The following is a 24,424-nucleotide window of genomic DNA, read 5'->3' as shown; positions in this document are numbered from 1 at the left end:
TGGCGAAGAGCGATTCTTGCGTTTTTTTGGATTCCTAATTGCCAGAACTTTTGCCTGTCCAGAAAAATGTTCCTGTAATGGGACATTGGTTATGTGTGGTGGAAGAGAGCTGTTCTCTGTACCGCCCGACATTCCCAACAACACGACTGTATTGTAAGTAATTTGTTTCAGAACCTCCTCTCAATATTTCAATTCCATCGGGAGCTGAGAAGGAATTGAAGTTTAAGATATTAATATGCATGAATAAATTCTACCGGGAGATGAGAAGTTATTGAAGTTTAAGATATTAATATGCATGAATAAATTCTACCGGGAGATGAGAAGTTATTGAAGTTTAAGATATTTTAAATATACATGAATAAATTCTACCGGGAGCAGAGAAGTTATTGAAGTTTAAGATATTAATCTGCATGAATAAATTCTACCGGGAGACGAGAAGTTATTGAAGTTTAAGATATTAATATACATGAATAAATTCTAGCGGGAGATGAGAAGTTATTGAAGTTTAAGATACTAATATGCATGAATAAATGCTACCGGGAGATGAGAAGTTATTGGGGTTAAAGATATTTTAAATATGCATGAATAAATTCTACCGGGAGCAGAGAAGTTATTTAAGGAATGACTTTAATTCTGGGGCAAGTTATTTAAGGAATGACTTTAATTCTGGGGCAAGTTATACGAGTATAATCTGGTTTGGGTCAGTTTACGCTTTATAATCCGCGAAGCGGATTATAAAAAAGCGTAAACTGACCCAAATCAGGTTATACTCGTATAACTTGCCCCAGAATTAAAGTCATGCCTTATAATTTAATGCAAGAGACAAAGATGCTAACCTTTGTTTATTAAAATGTACTTAAACTCGGGAAAATACAAGTCAACCAAGCCGCGAAATGATTTACTTAGCAACAGCGACACGAAGCGTCTAGCTGCGAAGCCAAAGGTCGCCATCTTTAATCTTAGTTCTACGGAGCCTAGCCATTTATCAAAATATTGTATCGAAAGTGAAGTTTATCATGTTAGAAAATATGTGTAGACTATCCATGTAATGCGTATTTCGCTGCCCTTTAGAGATAGAGATCGACTTTGAAGTCGCTCATCTCCGACAGATTGAGAAAATACGGGAAATTGCATTGTTTAGGCCTACCCAAAATAAATCTTCAAATATCAGAAAATGCAATAGTTTACGGCTTTCAACTCTGTGAAAACTTCTACTAAACGAAAACTTACCCTTGTATGCAATGCTGTGGCTAATAGTAAATCCGACACAAGAAAATATGTAAGCAAGTAACAAATATAGCATCCACATGTGGATGTGTCTGACGTCATGTGATAAAATGTGACGTATGGGTTTTTGTTTGCTTTGTTGAAAGACGGATCAAGGAATGAAACAACGCACCCCCCTCCTTTTCCCCAGTGAGAAATGTATTTCAAAATGAACAGGGTAATGCTTACTTGGTAAATCATTAATTCGAATATAATATCTTTGTTTTAATCTATTAATAGTATTATTCGACATACATACAGAGAAAGATGTTTTACAAAAGTGATTTGCGTACAAGTAGGTTGCTAATATTGACAACGAGAAACAACATGTGTATCAAACCGAAGTATCTTATTGTGCACGTTGACTTTCTATTCCATAGAAGTTTAGAGAGAGAGAAAAAATAGTTCCGACATCTGGTTGTCAAGGGGGTGTGTCCCCATACCAAACCAGGTTATACAAAAATAACTTGCGTTCCTCAATTGGAATTTGACCAATCATAGACAAGGATACAATAAGAATTAAATTATTGAAGTTTAAGATATTAATATGCATGAATAAATTCTACTGGGAGATGAGAAGTTATTGAAGTTTAAGATACATGGAAAAAATGTTTCACTGCATTGCCAGTATTTCCATGTTTCTATTAATTTCTTAATTCAATCTGTTTTAGTCCTTAATGGTTATTGTTCATAAATTCGAATAAAAACAAATTCATCTTCTAAAATATGAAATTGACCTACGGTATTTGTACCACTGTTTTCACACACACACACACACACACACACACACACACACACACACACACACAGAGAGAGAGAGAGAGAGAGAGAGAGAGAGAGAGAGAGAGAGAGAGAGAGAGATGTATATCGGGAGGGGAAGATATTCCATCGATAAATATGAAGCGAATGCTTTTTAAACGCCATTTCCTCTAATTGCTAATGGTTAACCGTATCGTGAGTATATAAAAGTTGGGGAAGCTATTTTTCAGTGATGAATCTCACAAATTCTACAAAGAATAAAAAATTAAGAGAAGGACAAACACGGACCCCATTTCTTTACCCAATTGACTTAGGTCATTTCCAATATTTTTATCGATGTATTGATATTCTTGTTTTATCACTGAAATAGAAAAACTACGTCGACTATTTTTTAAGCGTCATCTTTCTACGGATCATCTCCTGGTTCCTTATCAGCTGGGACATTTTCCCTCGGGTCTTTTCATTTAATTACGTTGCTACGTTTTGTTCCAGTTTTGATATAGATACATGTATCACCAGTCGAAAGACATTTTACAATGCAAACTTTACTCGATTTCTTTGTGTAAACAAATTTCTAATAACAAATATAATACGATTTTATTGATAATTGCAAACATTCTCTACCAATTGAAGTGGGACCTTGATTTCTTCGCGGGTAGATTCTATTTTGAAAATAAATGAAGTAAATTATAGTCCGGAGTAACGAAATATTTCTTTCATTATGTCTTTCGCAATAGCACCCCCTCTCCGTTAAATATTGTCTGAAAATGTGTCTCGGCTTTAGGAAGGGATTAGAAATTCACAATAAGAGAGGTGGGACAGACTACTGTATTTGTTTGCGATAAAAATGATTTTAACATTACAGGTTCTTAGGAAGAAACGACCTCAGAGAAATACCAGAGGACAAACTTCAAAATGTCACTTCTTTGGAAAAGCTGTTGGTATTTTTACTGAATCTTTTAATTCAGACAATATTTTATTTATTGTCTGCCAGTATCATCATACAATAAGTATGAATATATGATAATAGGAAACAAGCTAACGGGCTTATATAAATCCCGTTTTTCATTTTTAGCTATTATTGGCTCACCCGAGCTGAAAGCTCAAGTGAACGTTTACTGATCACTTAGATTGTCGTCTGTCCGTCCGTTTCTCGTCTGTCTGTACACGTTTTACATTTTTATTTTTTCCAGAACCACTGGCCATTTCAGTCAAATTTTGAACAAATCGTCCTTAGATGAAATGAATTCTCATTTGTGTAGATGAAGGTCCGTGCCCCTTGAAAGGGGATAAAATCAAGAGAAGCCACAACTAGGTTGGAAACATTTAAAATTTCAAGAAACACTGTCCAGAAAAGATAAAATTTACATGTAACTTCCTGACAAAGAGTAAATTCCATTTTTTTCATGACCCGACCCCTTGGAGTAGGGTAAAGGCACGACCCCTGGGAGTAGGTGAGGTCACGATAGAGATCAAAGTTTAACATGCAAGGTGAAGATAACGAACAGTGATCAATCTCATAACTCCTATAAGCAATACAAAATAGACAGTTGGACAAACACGAACCCCTGGACACACCAGAGGTGGGATCAGATGCCTAGGAGGAGTAAGCATCCCCTGTTGACCGGTCACACCCGCCGTGAGCCCTATATCCTGATCAGGCAAACGGAGTTATCCGCAGTCAAAATTAGTGTGCCAAGAACGGCTTAACAATCGGTATGAAACACGTCAGACAGCATTTGACCCAATGATAGGTTGTATTGACGAATTAGATCGTTATAACGACCATACAATTTGCGAAATGCTGACTTCAATCGAGACTGTTGAAACCCCTGTACCATCAACTTGTTTGTCAGTAGCTTACCTCGATTTAAAAACTGACTATACGCAGAACAAGCTCTTGTATATCGAGTCAGTTGAGATATATAAACACCATATGCAGGTGATAATGGAATATTGCTACATAAATATGGGAAGTTGACGATGGAGAAGCTGAAATCTGCAAATACATAGGACAATATTTTAGAACCTTCTTCTTAAGAATAAAAGGTGTTGACGAATACCAATGTTGCACATTTATAAAAGTTCGGTTATGGCATGGCTCGTTGGTGCTAGGATGGGGTCATCGTACGAGGGTTGAATCTACTTGGTAGCAGGAGGGCAAAGGTGACTCGGGTGAGCAATGTGGCCCGTGCACTTTTTAACCACCGCGGTGGTATAGAGGTAGAGCCCCCCCTCCCCCCGCATGCGGAAGGTTGGAGTTGAAATCCTGGTCGCGACAGACCTAAGTCGTTAAAACAGGTATTGATAGTTCCATCTCCAAACACTTGGCTAAGGTGTGTATGGCACGCTAGAGAACCCTCATTGCTCAATGGCCGTAAACGCCGAGCATAGGTCTAAATTTGAAGCCCTTCATCGGTATTGGTGAGGTCTCCATACGAGAGAAAAATTCTCGAGAGGGATGTTAAACAAGATACAATAAATCAATCTTTTATAAATATGAAAATCAGACTGTTAAGTATTGATTATTTATTTAAGGTATCTGTACTATAATCGAATACATGATATGCACCGAGACGCCTTTTCCTCCCTGCGAGTACTAACAGCGCTGTGAGTGTCTTCAGTTTTTCCTCTTTCCAAGACATTGAGTCATATGATTATGTATTTAATTTCATAGACACTACTATACTATGATAATGCCATCTTCGGAACTCGATGAAAGGCCATTTAAACGAAAACTGTTACAATGTTTACCATGCTTGTTAATAATAATTTACTTTGAAGTCTTTGTATATGTTCTGTTCCAAACCCTTTCAGGTCAATGTCATACAACGAGCTGAATACAATCAAGCGTCAGTATTTCCAGATGACAACACGGCTGATATCCATGTGAGCGTTTACAACTTTATAAACTATAAAATCGCTTAATTTCCTAAAAACGGGTTTTGAGATTATCAAAATCGTAAGCTTTGAACAGAATCAAGATATACAGTATTTTACCATTTTATTTGCGATATCAACGATTATAAAATATGCCAGAATTCATATTCCAGCGATTTTTGTAATGTCTCAATTACTTTCCAGCACAATGTGTTTTCCCAGTACTTAAAATGCTTCGAAAGACATACCAAGGATATTGTTGTTATACAATCCCTCCTCGTTTTTGCATGGTTTGGCATATCTGTGCAAAACTGTTTTTTAAAATTTTCAATATAGGTCTAAGGACAGTAGTTAAAAGGTTAGAATATAACTTAGTGGCATGTAATAAGGGTTTGGATGCTAGTTCACAGTTCCTGAAACGTTCTTTACTCTTCTTCCGTTTGCTCACTGTTCATAGTTTTGTTCACCTCTCGCAAAATGATTCCTGTTTGTCCACCGTGCGTTCAACGTTCAGACTTTGTCTTTGCATTTTCATTCAGAAATCCAAAGTGAAAAGATCGATCTTTATACCGAGAAAAATCCACAAAAGTGGAAGTTTGTGTTTGCTCACTTTTCACCAAGTTGCGTTCAGCGTTCACACACCGTTCATTTTGCGTTTCCTCACCGTTCCAGTTTGAAAGTAGAACGTTTCAAGGGACTGTATTTTCCATGTGAGTGACTGAACTCATTTGTCAAATTTAACAAACGTTTTGTTTGTTATCAGCTTTTGTAGTTTAGTTGTAGTGTTAGTTTCTTTTTCTATTTAGTTTTCATTTCTGTGTAAATATTCTATCATCCTGAGGAAGGGACAGGTCGTCCCAAAAAGAGAATTTACTGTTCGTGTCGTTGGTCATTTTAGTGCATTTTGTATCCTTACTTATTTGACCTCGTACAAAATGTATCTACTATTAGGTCCAACACTTTGGATGTTGAGTGCTGTTGGATTTTAGTACTTTATATATATATATATATATATATATATATATATATATATATATATATTCAATAAAAAAGCAGGACAATATACAGTTCCAAAATATATTTAAATATATTTTGGAACTGTATATTTTCCTGCTTTTTTATTGAATTATTTTGACTGTGTGATATCAACTCTTTCTATTTGGATTATATATATATATATATATATATATATATATATATATATATATATATATATATATTTAAAACTTATACGGTACCAATTTTGATGCACCAGATGCGCATTTCGACAAATAATGTCTCTTCAGTGATGTTCAACCGAAATGTTTGAAATCCGAAATAGCAATGAAGTTTTAGAGCTATTATAGGGAAAAACAGTGTCAAAAAAGTGGAGACGAATTCGTCTAAGGATAAGAGCTATGCGCGAGGGAGATAATCCTTAATTTTGAAATGAATTTCTAAATTTTATAACAGCAATTAAATAGACATCCGCATTTTCAGGCTAGTAACGAAGTACTTGGCTACTGGGCTGTAGAGACCCTCGGGGACAAACAGTCCACCAGCAGAGGCCTCGACCCAGGGGTCATAATGTAAAACTTATGCGGTACCAATTTTGATGCACCAGATGCGCATATATATATAAATATATATATATATATATATATATATATATATATATATATATATGTATATATATATAAGCCTTTGTAGTTGTGGTTTAAGTTTCCTTTTCTATGTAAATATTATATCGTCCTGAGTAAGGAACAGGTTGTCCTGAAAATTTGACAATTCACTGTTGTTCGTGGCGTTGGTCATTTTAGTGAAATTAAAATCCATTTACCTGGAACAATCCATTCTTTTAATAACAATTTCAATGAATACAATGTTAATGTTTCGAAGACCGTGCAGGACCGTCCACCATGACAACAATAGAATTATTGATTTAAAGTAGGAGAAAGGCCACAAACCGTTCATTCTGTGAGAGAAAGGACTACGGCTTTACGGTGCTCGAGTAGTTCTCGAATAAACAGTTTTCTATCATTATCCTATATCTAGAGCACAATCAGCATCAATTCCCCTTTTACAGAGATTTGAGTAACAATGCTATTGAGGTAATAGAAGACAGCGCTTTTAAGGAACTGGAAAATCTACAAAAACTGTAAGTCATTTTATTATTATCTTTATACGTCAGTTTATTGTAAATTTAAGTCATTTTATTATCACCTTTATACGTCAGAACGTGCGTTACTTTATGCCCCATTCATTTTTTCTCCACTTACACAGAAACGTCACCAGCTGTAGGTGAATGTCTGCCAAGTTCGATCGATGCATGACTTTCAGAGATGTAGTAGTAAGGGTTCTTTATCGTGTCGGCGTCACCCGTGTCATACATTTTAACGTTACACATGAAAGACCGGTGGCTTTCACTTGTAATGTTGGGTTCGAGAAAGAAATGGTTCTAGTCCTGGGATAAAACAAATCGACCCTGGGGTCACATGGTCAAAAGTCAAACTGGACATAGGAATATACTGTCTGCTCAATATCTTGAGAACCCTTTGCTTGACAGACAAGAAACTTGTTATAATGGTACGACACTGTAGAATGACGAAAAAAGATAACGTCAAACGTAAACAGTTCAAAACAAGACCGTAAACACTAAGTTCATTACGTTACACTATAATTTGAACAGAGTCTCACTACTGTGTAATGATCTTTTGATCATTTTATGTTTAAAATAAAATTCATACTTTTATAGTAATGCTCTTAATGTCAATATTCTCAAGCTTTTAACTACGAACTTCTTCTTTAGTGTTATTTGTCCGCGTGATAATGGCGGACTCACAGTATACAAAGCTGTATATTGTACTGCGTCACATAGGAGAGGTATATACGTAGGTGACGTAATGAGGCCTCTACGGGGAGTTTGACAATGGTACATCTTCAGGAGAAGATTATCCCTATTGATTTTGAGGTCCAACGGTCAAGAGACATATGAATACACTGCCCACTCAATATCTTCAGAAACCTTTGCTTGACAGGCATCAAACTTGATATACTGGTACATCTTCAGGAGTAGATGACCCCTTATGAGGTCATGTGGTCAAAGGTCAAGAGTTAAACTGGCCATAGTAATATATTGTCTCCTATATTTTAAGATTTACTTGATTGACCCCAAAGTTGGTACACTGGTACAGCATAAGGAGTAGATGACCTCTATTGATTTTTAGGTTACATCGTCAATCCACTCTTGACATAGGAAGATATTGTCTGCCCAATATTTTGAATTGGTGATGCAACTATCAATTAAATTATGCGTATAACCCTTTTCAATTTTGCACCATGGGTGACATAAATGTTTTTTTTTTTATGTATTATCAATGGTAATTCTATTTTGAATATTTGTTGTTGACCTTTCAGCAAATGTGTAGTTTATGTAGCTATTTGAAATCTAAATATTACGTTAAAACATCAAATCAATGGGGTATCATTTTATTATTACTTTTGTAGTCGCTTGAGCAGTAATAAAATCAAAGCGATTAGTAATACCACATTCCAGATGTTAACCGAACTGGAAAAACTGTAAGTACTTTCGATTTTAAAACAGAAAATATCATTCTAACTATTGATAACTCATGAAACTGTTTGGATTTTTGTTTTTGTTTACAGAGAATTACAAGATAATGACATAGAAACCATTGGAAACTTGGCTCTACGCGATCTTCGGAAGCTGCGGTTTCTGTATAAAAAAAATTACTTAACATTAAAAAACTGAACGTTTTGTTTTACAAAGACATATTGTGTACATGTAACTCTATCTGTATAATAAACGTTATCACTTGTAGGTCATTCAGCAGAAATCGTCTAAAGACGCTTCCTGCCAGGCTCTTTGATGGATTAGATTCACTAGAAGAATTGCAAGCAATTTCAGAGCATCATGTTCCATCTAATTGTTTTTCATTAGATAACAAAGTAAAACGTTTATTTCATTATTTCAGTTCTGTATATTTTGGAGACACTGAAGTTTATTGTATCATTTTTAGATATCTATCAAGCAATGGAATTACTGAAATCCGATCCAGAACCTTCAACGATATACCAAAAGTGAAATTCATGTAGAGTATAGCATCATATTGATTTTAGTTTCTCCCACTATTTTTAAATCTGCATTTAGCATGCACTAAATGCAATATGGCTATTTTGTTTCTTTTTCAAAATAATCCTATTATCTTCGATTTTCCATTGTAGTGTTCTCAACAGAAACTTGGTGAGTCGAGTAGAAGTGCAAGCATTCCAGTCTCTTCCTCTTCTAGATATAGTGTAAGTTGTCACACACTTTTGGGTAACACTGTAGTTTATTGCATGCATGAGAAATGTATACTCCATTCAAATGTATTTGACCTTTTCTCAGGTATCTTGACGAAAACAAAATAGGAGAACTACAGAAAAATTGTTTCGGAAATGGAACAAGACCTACAAAATTGTATGTGATGATTAAGATTGATGGTTGTCCTTTTCTTCATACATACTTCAATTCAAATGATAAAGAAACTACCATTTACATATCAGATATTTGGGTTCCAATCCACTGCGATGTGATTGTGGAATGAAGTGGTTAATGGAGTTTGTGAAAACACATCAGATCACTCTAGAATTAGAAAACAGAGAGGGAGACTCTGTAGCCACACTCTGTAATGAACCTGAGACTCTTAGAGGACGAAGTGTACACAGCCTTCCACTCACCAATTATCATTGCGGTACAAGTGCATTCTGTTTTACCACTCATATATATATATATATATATATATATATATATATATATATATATATATACTGCAGTTCTACAAACTGATAACGTCAAGTGTACGATAGTTTGTAACTTTCCCCAATATCAGAAGAGATTGTTTTAAACATTAAAAAAACATTATTTCTTGCAATTCTTGAGGAAAGGGACATCATTAAAATGTATAAAGATACCAAACGGCAACATTGCAAATGTAAATATTATTAGTTGAATACACAGATAATAGACTTATTTCTTAACCATGCATGCTGTAAAGAATAGTTATGAAAGGCACTGTTCGTTATCTTCACCTTTCATTCATGTAGCAAGATTCCATTATCAACTGCATATGAAGTGTATATCTCTCAACTGATTCGATAGGCAAGAGCTTTATTTACAAATGATCAGTTCTTAAATCATGGTAGGTTACTGACAAACAAGTTGATTGTGCATGGGGTTTCAACAGTCTCGTTTAAAGTCAGCATGGTCGTTATAACGATCTAGTTTGACAATGCAACCTATCATTAGGTCAAATGCTGCCTGACTTGTTTCAGGAAAGGTGAAGATAACGAATAGTAATCAATCTCATAACTCCTATAAGCAATACAAAATAGAGAGTTCAGGTGTCTAGGCTGAGTAAGCATCCCCTGTTGACCGGTCACACCGCTGTGACCCTACATCTTGATAAGGCAAACGGAGATATCCTTAGTCAAAATCAGTGTACCAGGAACGGCCTAACAATGGGTATGAAATACATCAGACAACATTTATTATTTCACTGGTTTGTTTGTTTACATAAAAAGACTCAAGTCTTTGTTTACATAACACAGAATCAAAGCTAAAATATTGCTCTTATCCTTGCATTCAGACGGTCCAAATTTTGGTTGTCAACATGAAATGAGTTATATTTTTTATTTTTAACATAACAAATGAAAAATATTTCTTTCGAAAAACGTTAACCAGTCCCTTTAATGTAATAAATTATTTCAAATTGATTTAGATTGTCGAATACCTGGGCAAATGTACGAAGGGACTGAGAACAAAACCTCTAAAGGCGTTGTCTGCCAGTCCTGGTCAAAACAGATACCACATCGACATGACTATGACGTCCTAGGACATAACCAATCAAACTACTGTAGGAACTACGACCGCGAAATCCCCTGGTGTTTAACTAATGATGCGGATGTGATGTGGGACTATTGTCAGGTCCCTATTTGTGGTCTGTAAATTTAACACAAGTCATTCAGTTGATACTCACCTTTTTGTATTCATATTTTATGTATTAAATATCAGGGTATTGTTTGTACATCTACAAATGATGAAGTTCAACTCTTTGCGTTATACTAGTGTAAATATCATCTGATTAATTACTTTTTTCCCTTCAGACAACGTGTGCTATGATTTGAAGTATTCGAGATCTTTTGATTTATGCCCAGTTAAAAAATCTAATTGCAGGTAAGCGATGTATGTAATAAGCTGCTTTAACTTCTTTCGCCTTTTGACAATTTTAAACGTATGCAAATGCGTTGTGTAGTAATGATATACAAATGATTAATGCAATAACATTATACATGTGTAATTTATTTGCCTGATCAGTGAAGTAAAAGACTTCGTCAGATGCCATCTATCCAGCGTGGAGAAAACAAACCATACTTCGTGTTTTGAATCATTCATGATGGAGAGGGCTGTTGTTTCCAGTCTTGTTGAACAAAATATCATAAGGAAGGAATTAAGCTTGAAATGTAAGCGTTTAGTATCAGTTTATGGAATAGCCATTATTAGATGCAGACACCTTCCACACAGTGAAACAGGGGTTTTCTCCCCTGTCTAAGGTGTCTACGTGTTTCTGTATTATCTATCCCCAATGACATTAAATAGATACTGTACAGGAATAAGACGGAAATTAACATGACATTAAATAGATACTGTACAGGAATAAGACGGAAATTAACATGACATTAAATAGATACTGTACAGGAATAAGACGGAAATTAACATGACATTAAATAGATACTGTACAGGAATAAGACGGAAATTAACATGACATTAAATAGATACTGTACAGGAATAAGACGGAAATTAACATGACATTAAATAGATACTGTACAGGAATAAGACGGAAATTAACATGACATTAAATAGATACTGTACAGGAATAAGACGGAAATTAACATGACATTAAATAGATACTGTACAGGAATAAGACATTTACGTCACCGGTAGGCTGCTGGTTAAAAAGCTAAACCATTTCTTTTAGGCTTTCCATCACCGTGTGCCGATGAGCGATTCCTGGAGGCGGCAAAAGTAAGGACATACAGTGGGTTGATGCCTTACAATCAACACATATTTTGCTGGTAAGAAATGCTTGTATTCGAACAATGGTCAGTAATACGATATATTACCCATCTCAAGACTAGGGATTTTATGTCGCTGTTACATCTATGCCTGCATCGATCCAATACGTGTGGGGAAAGTTTCGCAAATCATGTTTTTTATGTTGTCTATCTACAAACTATTTGTTGTCTATTGATTGTTTTACGTTATAATTAAAGTGGGGAAATTTGTCAATAGGCATATGGCATAATAATCGGGCCTTATACGTTATCTTTCTTTTTTAGGTCAGTGATGCGCCTAATCAATACGGAGGTAGCAAACATCATGGTTACGAACAAATCCACGTGCTATGAACGAGATAAATTGAAGATACTGAAAGTTATACAAAATGATTTAAGAGGAATATTCGATGACAAAAAATTTCTGCTTTCTGAATGTAAGATTTAAGAAGTAAATATCTAGTTTCCCGTAAGGGTGTGAACACGATGAAAGCAATGAGTGGTTTATATAATTACCTTCTACTTTCCATTGGTTTCACATCTCACATGACATAAGAACACTACACATTATTATTTTCTCATTTTACCTTGTTTTAGATACAATCTAATTGAAATTGATTGATTGATTTTTACGTCCCGTCGAGAATTCTTCACTCACATTGAGACGTCACCGACTGTAGATGAAGTACCACAAATATAGACCTATGGTTAGCGGTCATGGCCGTAGCATTGAGGGTTCTTTATTGTGCCAACGCCTGCCGCGACACGAGACCTCCATTTAAGGTCATATCCGAAAAACCCGTGATATTCACTTTTGAATGCTTAGCTTTTCGTGAAGGAACAATCACTACCGATGTTAACATTTTATTAGGCTTGACGTCGTCATGGCACGAGCGGGATTTAAACTCACGACCTCTTGGTTACGATTGATTGATTGTTTTGTTGTTTTCCGCTACATTCAACAATTGTTTTGATGTATTCTGCCACACTCAACAATTTTTCAGTTATATAGTGGCGCCCAATTATTTTTGTTGGTGGAAGAGAGAACCCAGATACAATGTACCTGGGAAGAGACCACCGACCTTCCGCAAGTAAACTGGGAAACTTTCTCACTTATCGGCGCGAGCGGGATTCGAACCTGCGCCGATCAGAGATGAGAGGCCGTGTGATTTTGAACGCGATGCTCTAATCACTCGGCCACGGAAACCGCTCTCGGTTACAAAGCGAACGTTCTACTACTGATCTACCGCGACCGGTGTTAGATCCGCTTGCATACATATCGCCGTTTACCTGACCAAGATATAGGGCTCACGGTGGTGTGACCGGTCAACAGGGGCTGCTTACTCCTCCTATGCATCTGATCCCACCTCTGGTATATCCAGGGGTCCGTGTTTGCCCAACTCCCTGTTTTGTATTGTTTACGGGAGTTATGAGATAGATTACTGTTCGTTATCTTCACCTTTCATAGATGTACATAACATTATGTATGCAAATATGCGATCAGATTTAACATCTTATTTTAATTATATTGATTTAGATATAAGGTTTTGTGTTGAAGTTCATTTTACAGTTGACAACGAGAATAATCAACAAAGAAGTATCAAATTATCACCTACATCATTATCTCATTTGTCTTTTGTATTTGGAAAAGCAAGGTCACAATGAAATGTTTAAGGAATTGTAAATCTGTTTTTAAACAACACCAATATTTATAAAATTAATTTTGTACAGGTCCGTTATCAGTGACATATGACGAAGTGACAGGTAAGTGTTATACTATTTTGAAGTTTATAACCTATAGAAATAACTCATTGTTCTCAAGTTTGTAAAATGCTTAATTAATGCTAGGTTCCGATCATCACAATTCCCGGTACGATTGAAATCGTGGTGATCGTATCAAATCTTACCTAATCTTGGTGTCAGTCGTGACAATCGCGTTAAGGCCCTGTTACACCGAGCTAGCGAACTGGTTACGACCTAGCTGCGACCGAAATGTTTTGGAATCGTGGGCAATTCGTAGAAAGAGCGCGCGACTGATCGCCAAAGTCGTGGGTGATCGCAAGAGCAACATCAGTCGCAGCAAGGTCGATGATCATTTTCAAAACTTCGAAGCTGCGATTCAAAGTCGGAGACAGGTCTTGCATGGTCGTAGCACCCGCCGTGCATGGACACACCACCAATCGTGCGGGATCGTAGGTCAAATTGTCGCTCGATTGGTCGTACAACTGGATTGGTGGTGCAACCTCTGGTACAACCTCATGATCAGCAGTGCGCGACTACTTACGACCTAAACATACTGGTTGCACGACCTTACTATTGGTGATGCCACCAGTCTAGAAATTATGGAGTGGCTTCTAGAGTTTTGATCATTTTCTCCTACGACACTCGTCTATTGATATGACGGCAAAGTGATGCCGACAATACTAGAAATTATGTTGATTCGACTACAGATGCAGCAACAGCAACAACTGGGTACTGTCGCTGCAGCTTTATTTCTCCGACGATGAAAACAGTGTCAACAAAGAAAACTCCGGCACCTTGTTTCTGCTTGCCGCCGTTTCATCATCTGCCGAGTCGTCAGCTTCATCATGTTGCTCAATGGACATATCAACTCTTATGAGGTCATCCTGTGTGGTCGGTACTGGAAAAAAACTCTGCCAAAGTTTCCAAATCGTTGGGTTCTTCCTCTGATTGTGGCTGTGTCGTCTTATAAAACTTTCCTTTCTTGGGAGGCATGGTCAATTAGTTTGAAAGTGTTTACTGTTCAAGAGCTAGGTGACAACCGATGCTGACGCACGATTGCAAACCTAATGTTGAACAACCAATTCACGACTGCTGTGATCGATCGTGCAAACCGTCGCAGGTGGCCTCGATTTATCTTACAATCGGTCGTTGATCGTCACCACTCGTGGTACGATTACCCTTGACGGATCTTGCGATCGATCTTTTCCAATCGTAGGTGATCGCGCTACCATGCATACCACCAATTATACGATCATCTACCATCTATCGTACAATGATCTTTCAGCAAATCGCAGTATGCAATTTCAGGTGGAGATCGTAGCGAACATTGCCGATGGATCATACCTCGGCAAATTTGCCATCAATCGCACGATTCAGAAAACGTACGATCCAGTGTGACTGAGGCTTTAATCGTAGAAATGTTTTGATGGTCAACAAAAAATCTACGATCAACATGCGTGATTTTCAGTCGCTATAATCGCATCAAATCGTATTGCATCGTAAAAAAAGCGCAAAATATCGCATCTAATCGTGCTCCAAAATCGTGGTGGTTCCGGTGTTTTACAATATAAACACCACGCTGTTCCGATGTTCCACGATCTGTCGCGATAGCCATAATATAAGCATACAGTAATTCTGCAAATGCCATGTTGTCACCAACCTCAACTTCCGTCAGTTTCAGTGATTGTGGGTTGTATTGTTCACTTTCTAGATGTTAAAAAAATTAAGTCAGTGCAATGGTCAGTCGGTCTGTATATATATATATATATATATATATATATATATATATATATATATATCCGTCGGAGTCCAATCGTAGCTCAAACAGGGATAATCTTCGATTCTAATCGTGAAATACATCGCGATCACAATCGTATCCTATCGCAACATTGCGCATCTGTTTGGGATTAACACATCGTAACGTATATGAACGTATCTGCACCCACTTGATCGTCCCAAATCGGGAACCCGGATCGTGATGATCGTGTGAGATCGAGGTCCAATCATGAACTCAATCGAGACAATCTTATCAGAACGTATGTGATCGTATCTGAATGGTGTTCATATCGGGTTACCTAAAAGTTATCTATCATGACCTTTCCGTATCAATGCGCAACAATTCGTGCAAGAACGTATTGGCTTGCATCACCTCATATCAAAACCTGAAATTCCAGAAAACTTTCACGATCAGCTACGAGCAACGGTGGCGAATCATGTGACGTTAGCATGACCCGGAAAAATGACGACGAAAGTCAACACCAAAAAAAAAAATACAAACGATTAAGTAACACCTTTGTCAATAACGAAATGTCATATAATTTATATCAACATTTGAAGAATTTTCTCAGGAAACAAATCTATGCTTAAATGGTAGTTCTACGTGTGACAGAAGCACAGAACATTGACACAGTTTTTTCTTTTCAGTCAAAATATTTCCGACCGCCAAAACGTTCTCTGCTTCTATCGCACGTAGAACTGCCATTTTTGTAAATATTTATTCCTGAGAGAATGCTTCAAATGTTGAAGTTATGTGACGATTCATTATTGATAAAGGTTTTACTCATTCTTTTGAATTTTCCCTTGTGTTGACTTTCGTCATTTTTCCGGATAATAGGTCATGCCAAACTCACATGGTTAATTGTGACGTTCGTAACGGATCACACGACAGTGTGAACCAGGCATAACGAGATTTATATGAAATATAGAGTCTGTATGTGCATACATCGTGTGAATATATTTGCAGAGGAAGAAGATGGCATAACAAGGAATCTGGAAGAATTTATTTTAACAAACCTCCATTTCGGTAAAACAAAAGACAACTGCGAATTGTATAGATTTTTTTCAAATTAAAACATATTATTACTATAGATTATAATAAAAAATTGTACTTCACATGAAGTTAACTACAGCTACTAATGTTTTGACTCCTTTTCATTCAGTCATCGGCGGAATGGCTGGTTTCCTGCTGGTTATTGCGGTGGTGGTGCTACTGCTTCGTCTCCGATTTAAAAGGTACATTCATTTAGGTATAGCACATTAGTGGCGTAGGTGGGTTTTAAATATTTGTAAGCAAGGGGGTCCGAGGGGCGGCAGCCCCCAAGAAGCTGGTGACATGTTTCGTAATATGTAATAAAAATTTAACGAAAATATTTGTAAGCACGTGCTTACAGTGCTACAATGTAGCTACGCCACTGGCACATGAACAAGTGAATATAACGAACAGTGATCAATCCTATAAAATATTCCAAATTACGAGAAGGGCAAACACGGACCACTGGACATACCAGAGGTCGGAGTAGGTGCCAAGGAGAAGTAAGCACCCACCGTGATTCCTCTATCTTTATCAGGTAAACAAAGTAATTCATAGTTAAAATAGTATAATAGAAGACCTAATAATTGGTATGAGACACTCAAATAGCATTCTACCCAGTGATGCCTTATGTTTGCAAATAATCATAGAATTTGTGAAATGCTGACTTTAAACGAAGCTGTTGAAATTCCTGTAACATCGATCTATTTGTCAGTAGCTTGCCTCGATTTAAAACATTGATCATACGCAGAACATGTCCTCACGTATCAAATGGGTTGAGAGCCATCTACACAATATGCATGTGATAACAGAATATTGTTACACAAATATGGAACGTTGATAATGGAAATGTTGAGGTCATCTCTTTTGTCATTAAGGTGTTAGTTTACCATTGACATCTATATTCAATAAAATATCCAAACATGAAGCAGATATGGAAGATCATGGTGTATTTTATTTGGAGGTCACTGGGATATATATAACTAATAAATATATAATTAGATTGTGATGGAAAGGGAACTGACAGATAAAAAGCAATAAGAGGAAAAGAACCCCATTACTTCTCCTTTGAAAATCCCCCGTAACAAAATTACGACTCTCCCAAAACTAGTGGAATTCCGTTCGAACGTATTTCGATCATACAGGTCCCGTGGGGATCCGGGTTAGAATAGGTCCTTAGTACCACTTGATTGTCGTAAGAAGCGACTAAATGTGGCGGCCCTTCGGATGAAACCACAAAAAACGAGGTCCCGTGTCTCAGCAGGTGTGGCACGATAAAGATTCCTCCCTGCTCAATCGCCATAAGCGCCGAATATAGGCCTAATTTTGCAGCCCTTCACCGGCAGTGGTGACGTTTCCATATGAGTGAAAGATTCTCGCGAGGGACGTTAAACAATTTTCAATCAATCAATCGATTATACAATGACGCCATCATCTTTAGATGACGTCATAAATTTAGCCTTTTCTGCGTTCAGGACTATTAGCGGTTATTGTTCTTTATCTTGACAACGCTTCTTTGGGTTTCATCCGAAATACCTGTGACTTTACTCGATAACACCGAGCACTTGGCGAAGGAGCAGTCGATATCTATACCCGATCTCGCGCCTCGGGGAAGTCTTTATTCAAACCAGAACGTATTACACAGGAAGTGCTCGGAGCAGTTTTGTAGTTTAAAACTACACAACTAAATTATGTTCTTCAGTTTTGACAAAAGAAGGTATTGTTTTAAAAAATTACGTAATTTACACACGAATTCTGAGTCGCTTACTCCCTTACAAACCCCCCCCAGATTTGATCAGGATGTCAACTGAATTACAACACCACGCGTTCTTATCACACCCGTCGTGCAGTAGAACAAGTTTAGATATAAATAGCAAACCAATTTTTTTCACTGGATAAAGTGTATCTGAATTTTCCAGAAAGAAAGAAGAAAATACGCTGAATGAAACCCACAACAACAGAGAAGCCCACATTTATCACGATATTGGCGATATGGATGACAGTGACATCAAACTATATGGAATGGAAAAGCGTCAAGGGGAGGAAAGGCATTCATACATTTCCCTTCAACCAATTGTTGAACCTCCAGACAGGAAGCCGTCACAACAGGTTATCGGAGATACAACTAGTTCGTCTGTCTCGCAAACAGGAACTACTGCATCTGCCAAACGAGATACATCAGCTGACGGTGAATCAATAATGCTAGTAAAACGGGTGGGGTAATTATATATAGAAATGTGTGGCATATAGGGGTGAAGGTCGTTATCAGGAACATAAAAGCAGGTGTATAGTCCTTATGAAGCTATTTACAATCACTTCAAACCAGCTTTGAATCAAGTGACGTGGTTCGAATTCTGTTCTAACGTCTTATCACCGGTCTTGTGAAGTATTGGACGACGATATTAAAGTGCTTTGATGGAAAGTGACCATACCCAGATTAGACGCGAGCTAAACACAAGTTTACTCAGGATATTTCAAAGTCAAAGACAACGCTTCACTTGGTGAGGCCGGTTGACAATGCTTCACTTCGTGAGGCCGGTTGGTGTATCTTTTTGCTCTGGGTTTGTTTTTATGCTTTTTTATTTGTCATCTTATAACGTAGCATTATTTTCGTTATTTTGTCTTCTTTGGGGGAAATCAGATTTTCAGTTATTTAGCTTTGCAGGTACTTTGATGTAAATTGTATTAGCTGATTTCCCCCAGAATCTTCTGTTGAAGATTTCTTTCTTCATTTGGTATTGTAATAAATGACAAATTTTCAATCTCAATCACTCTTGTTTTGTTCAGATTGTTAATGACAGCAAAAACGAGCTACGGTGAGCAGAGTTTGAGTAACAGAAGCTGATAAACATAAACAGTAGTATGCTACAGGTGGTCGATAAGTGCCGGCAATTTATGAAATATAAGTACGTTTTCGTATCTATGAATAATGGTTAAGTAAGACATGAATATGTAAATACAGATAGTACATCTTTATTTAACAATTCGTATATCCCGTACTCAATGTGGTGACAGAAAACAAATGTCACTGAAGAGACATTATTTGTCGAAATGCGCATCTGGTGCATCAAAATTGGTACCGTATAAGTTTTACATAGTAAGCAGATATGATTTGAATTGCCCGCCTAATGATTAAGTAGATCCTATCCCTTTCCTCGATTACAATACTAGTTGCTTATAAGTATGAGAAGTAATTCATTGAATATATTTATCGAAGTAGGTAAAATATGGGGTTTTTTTTCAACTATATTATAATTAGATTAATCATCGCCAAATATATTTATTCAAGGATGTATAAATATGATATCAGAAAATTGTTGTGAAATATATTTAAGTATATAAGGGAAATAATCACCAAATATAATCGCGTATATAAGGTATATCGTGATAAATATTTTTACGTAAGGGAAATAGAACAGCTGCAGCATCAAAACTGATAAGTTTTTTTCAACGTTTTGTGAAAACCAATCTTTAATATATTGTTATATATTCTTGACCAATAGACAATGATGAAGAAGACGAGAAATGGTTTCTGCAGGCAAATTGTATAATAAGCAAAGTGAACTTGCTCTTATTTTTAAAAATAAATAACAATTTGTTGGTGCACAAGATCTTCTGAACGCTTCTCCGTGGCCGAGTGCTTAGAGCATCGCACTCAAAATTACACGGCCTCTCACCTCTGGTCGGCGCGGGTTTGAATCCCGCTCGCGTCGGTAAGTGAAAAAGTTTCCCAGTTTACTTTCGGAAGGTCGATGGTCTCTTCACAGGTACGTTGTATCTGGGTTATCTCTTCCACCAATAAAAAACTGGGCGCCACCATATAACTGAAAAATTGTTGAATGTGGCGGAAAACATCAATCAATCAATCCTATATGGCTTATCGGAGAAACTTGAAACTTTGTAAAATGCTTCATTCCCATTTGTAGATGGCATATTGGTGGGACGAGAGGATCAATTATATTCCTTAAAGTTATAGTGAATCTAAAAGGGGTTGAGGATGTAAAATAGTTTGTGACCCCTTCTCCTATATGGGTTATCTAATAGACTTGAAAATTTGTACAACGCTTCATTGTCATTTGTAGATGTACATATGGTCGGGACAGGAGGATCCAATTATTTTCCTAAAAGTTTTATTGGATCTAAGAAGGGTGGACGATGTTAAAGTAGTTTTTGAAAGCTTCATCTCCTATGGCTTATCGGATAGATTTGAAATTCTGCACAATACTTCAATGTCATTTGCATATGTGCATATTGTAGGGGCAGGAGTATCCAATTGTTATCCTTAAAGTTATGGTGGATCTCAGGGGTGGAGGGTGTAAAATAGTTTGTGAACACTTCTATATAGCTTATCGGAGTTCATAATGTCTATGTTCCTTTTCATGCTTCCTCCATACCATGCAGTACATTGAGGGGAGGTTTCATTTGGAGTACTTCCAATTTGGGAGCTGGAAAGACATTTGTTTTTCATAAAAACAGTTTCTAGTTGTTATCTCATTCATCTACAATTTTAATGAACATTGTAACAAAACAGAATAAAGAGAAACAGAACAAATGCAGCCAGAGTACAAAAATAATGAATATTGGTTGATTGATTGCTTAAGGTTTTAAGCCGTTTTGGCAATATTTCAGCCATTTCACGGCAAAGGGGATAAAATGCAAGGTGATGATAACGAACAGTGATCAATCTCATAACTCCTACAAGCAATACAAAATAGATAGTTGGGCAAACACGGACCCCTGGACACTCCAGAGGTGGGATCAGGTGCCTAGGAGGCCTCAAACAAACAAAACATAGATTAAGCGTATACCATTCAGTGATATGTACTATAATTTTATAATTACACTTACCGACTTAAAGGAAAACATAGACAACATTGTTTAACGTCCTCTCAAGAATATTTCACTCCCATGGAGACGTCACCAATGAAGATAACTCATTTCTCTTTCGTGAAAAAACTAGGAACAACAAAGAAAACGATAAACACGCACAATTGCCATTGATTGCATTTTTGTTTGGAAAATTGTGAGCTTTATATTTGTTAATAATAATGAATACACTGTCTTGAGGAAAAATAAAGAGAAATAGGTGCATCTCACATTTAGGACCTTAATAAAGAATTTGAAGCTATAAGAATTGAAAAATCAAACGATGCTATGATAAGATCAAAGGTTAAATGAATTAATAAAGGTGAAAAATCAACGGAATACTTGCAACTTGCAAAAAAGGAACTATACCTGTACAATTATACAAAGAATAGAAACTGATGGAGGGGAATTTTTACTGCACAGGATTAACTTTTAGGAGACATATGTGAATTTTATGAAACTTTATACCAAAGTAAAACTTTAAAAGATGATTCACAAAAATAAGAAGATGACAATGTATTTGATAACACTAGAAAATCATCAGTAGAAAACAGATGAGACTGGGGGGTGATATTAGTTATAATGAGGCAGCTTACACTCTTAAAAATTTAATAATACAAGTCCAGGAAGACATGGATATACCACTGAATTTTTTTAAAAAAAAGTTGAGAGATTTGGGACATTTTGTTGTGAGATCTTTGAATCATGCTTTTAGGAAAATAATTGGATCCTCCTGTACCAACAATATTCACATCTACAAATGGCAATGAAGCATTGTACAAAGTTGCAAATCTATCCAATAATCCATATAAGAGGAGAAATGTTTACAAGCTATTTTACATCCTCCAACCCTCTTAGATCCACTATAATTTTTAGGAAAATTATTGGATTCCCTTGTTCTAACAATATGTACATCTACAAATGGCATTGAAGCATTGTACAAAGTTTCAAATCTATTCAATAAGCCATATAGGAGAAGTTTCACAACCTATTTTATATCCTCCACTCCTCTTAGATCCGCTATAACGTTCAGTAAAATAATTAGAGCCTCCTGTCCCGACAATATACACATCTATAAATGGCCATGAAGCATTGTACAAAGTTTCAAGTCTATCCGATAAGCTACATGTATATTGGAGGCGAAGTGTTCACAAGATTTTGTGACAGACAGTGGGACAGACGAAAGTTAAAAAAAAAACAACAACATGGGACCCCCTGAAAGAGGGGAGACATAAATGTAACTATTAACTAAGGTTAAGATGGCTCAAGAATGGAAGAGGTTGTACACAAGGGGATTCAATTTCTCCATATTTGTTTTTATTATGTGCAGAGATTATTCCTATCAAATCAAAAGGCAATAAAACATTAAGGGAATAAATAAAGGGTAAGTTACACATCTGTTATCCCAATTTCCAGATAATACAACCCTTTCTTCAATGGAACCAGGCAATCTTTGGAGGCTAATATTCACGAATTGAATATATCCAAACCAATACCAGGACTATCAGTATCCTTTGCTTGTCGTAAGAGGCGACTAAATGGGGCGGTCCTTCGGAGTAGACCACAAACACAGAGGTCCTGTGTCACAGCAGGTGTGGCACAATAAAGATCTCTCTATGATCAAAAGCCACAAGTGTTGAGCATAGGTCTAAATATGCAGCCCTTCATAGGTAATGGTGACGTAACCATTCTCGAGAAGGACATAAACAATATTCAATCGTTTAAATTGTTGAATTCCATATCTTTCAAAAATATTTTTCAGTATGTGTAATATATCTTTGCCATGTTTTGTGAAGAATTTAGGTGTTTTTAAAAAACGATCTACTCGTACTAGGCAACAACCTCTATATTATATGATATATTCTAATTTGAAAAAGGGTAAGTTTACATGAGTCTTCCTTGTATGTTTTATTAGATAAAAAAGATTTATTTATATTAATTTTGACTACAGATGCGTTTACCTGGTCAGGATATAGGGCTCATGGCGGTGTGACCGATTGACAGGGATGCTTACTCCTCCTGGGCATCTGATCGCACCATTGGTGTGTCCAGGGGTCCGTGTTTGCTCAACTATCTATTTTGTATTGCTTATAGGAGTTGTGAGATTGACCACTGTTCGTTATCTTCACCATCATAGAAGTTATGAGATTGATCATTGTTTGTTATCTTCAGCTTTATAGGAGCTATTAGATTGATCACTGTTCGTTATCTTCGCCTTTATAGGAGTTATGAGATTAATTACTGTTCGTTATCTTCGCCTTTATATGGGAGTCATGAGATTGATCACTGTTCGTTATCTTCGCCTTTATATAGGAGTCATGAGATTGATCACTGTTCGTTATCTTTGCCTTTCATATCATATATCCAATCACGGTGAAATTACGACAGTACATTTTCTTATCAACACCGCGTTTCACTTTATATATTGACCTCTAAAGGTCGTTGCAGTTGATGGCCAATAGGTGAAGAAGGACCATATTATAACAGATACATTTTTTCGGACAATTCATTCACTTGTATCTGTGTTTAGGGTAAGCTAAAATACATATGACATATATTTGTAACATAGAAGTTTGAAAAAATTGATCCCGGTACCTCTTACATGCAAAGCGAGCGCTCTACCATTTGAGCTAGTCCCGCTTGTTTGATTGCTGCGCTAGACATAATTTATCACAACTTACAAGATACGTACTACAAACAAATCGAACTTCTCTGTTTTCAAGTATTTCTGTACAAAATGTGACCATGTAAAAATAGCAACATTACAAACTGATTTACAGTGTGCGTTAATTTGATGAAATTGTTAGTGTTTACTGGGTATTTCCATTCAGAGATTTCCCATGTAAAGACACTCTGTAATCTTGAATTCTTTTTAAACATTGAATAAAACATTGCTCTAGCGTGAATCATGCTGGAAAAAAAGTTTCAATAGACACTTTACAAAAGGGAAACTTCCAAACGTTACTTGTTTTATATGCAGACTGTAGTTCATATTTTGTTCGTGAGAAC

General features: G+C 36.5%; 1 protein-coding gene across 1 annotated transcript; it reads left to right on the top strand.

Annotated features, from left to right (window-relative positions):
- The first annotated feature begins 4,584 nt into the window (after window positions 1-4,584).
- On the top strand, window positions 4,585-19,321 carry LOC125649428 (uncharacterized). Its single transcript, XM_056166972.1, has 18 exons — window positions 4,585-4,635; window positions 4,843-4,914; window positions 6,971-7,042; window positions 8,392-8,463; window positions 8,551-8,622; window positions 8,727-8,996; window positions 9,130-9,201; window positions 9,293-9,364; window positions 9,451-9,638; window positions 10,665-10,883; window positions 11,050-11,119; window positions 11,261-11,406; window positions 11,922-12,018; window positions 12,283-12,434; window positions 13,729-13,761; window positions 16,484-16,543; window positions 16,680-16,752; window positions 18,469-19,321. Exons 1-18 carry the CDS (start codon window positions 4,592-4,594, stop codon window positions 18,770-18,772), a joined length of 2,088 nt encoding a protein of 695 aa, XP_056022947.1. The 5' UTR covers window positions 4,585-4,591; the 3' UTR covers window positions 18,773-19,321.
- The last annotated feature ends 5,103 nt before the right edge of the window (window positions 19,322-24,424 follow it).

The sequence above is a fragment of the Ostrea edulis genome, chromosome 5, assembly GCF_947568905.1.
Source record: "Ostrea edulis chromosome 5, xbOstEdul1.1, whole genome shotgun sequence".
Classification (NCBI taxonomy): Eukaryota; Metazoa; Mollusca; class Bivalvia; order Ostreida; family Ostreidae; genus Ostrea; species Ostrea edulis.
Note: the sequence above shows the minus strand (reverse complement) of the source record. Positions and strands in the feature narration are given on the sequence as shown.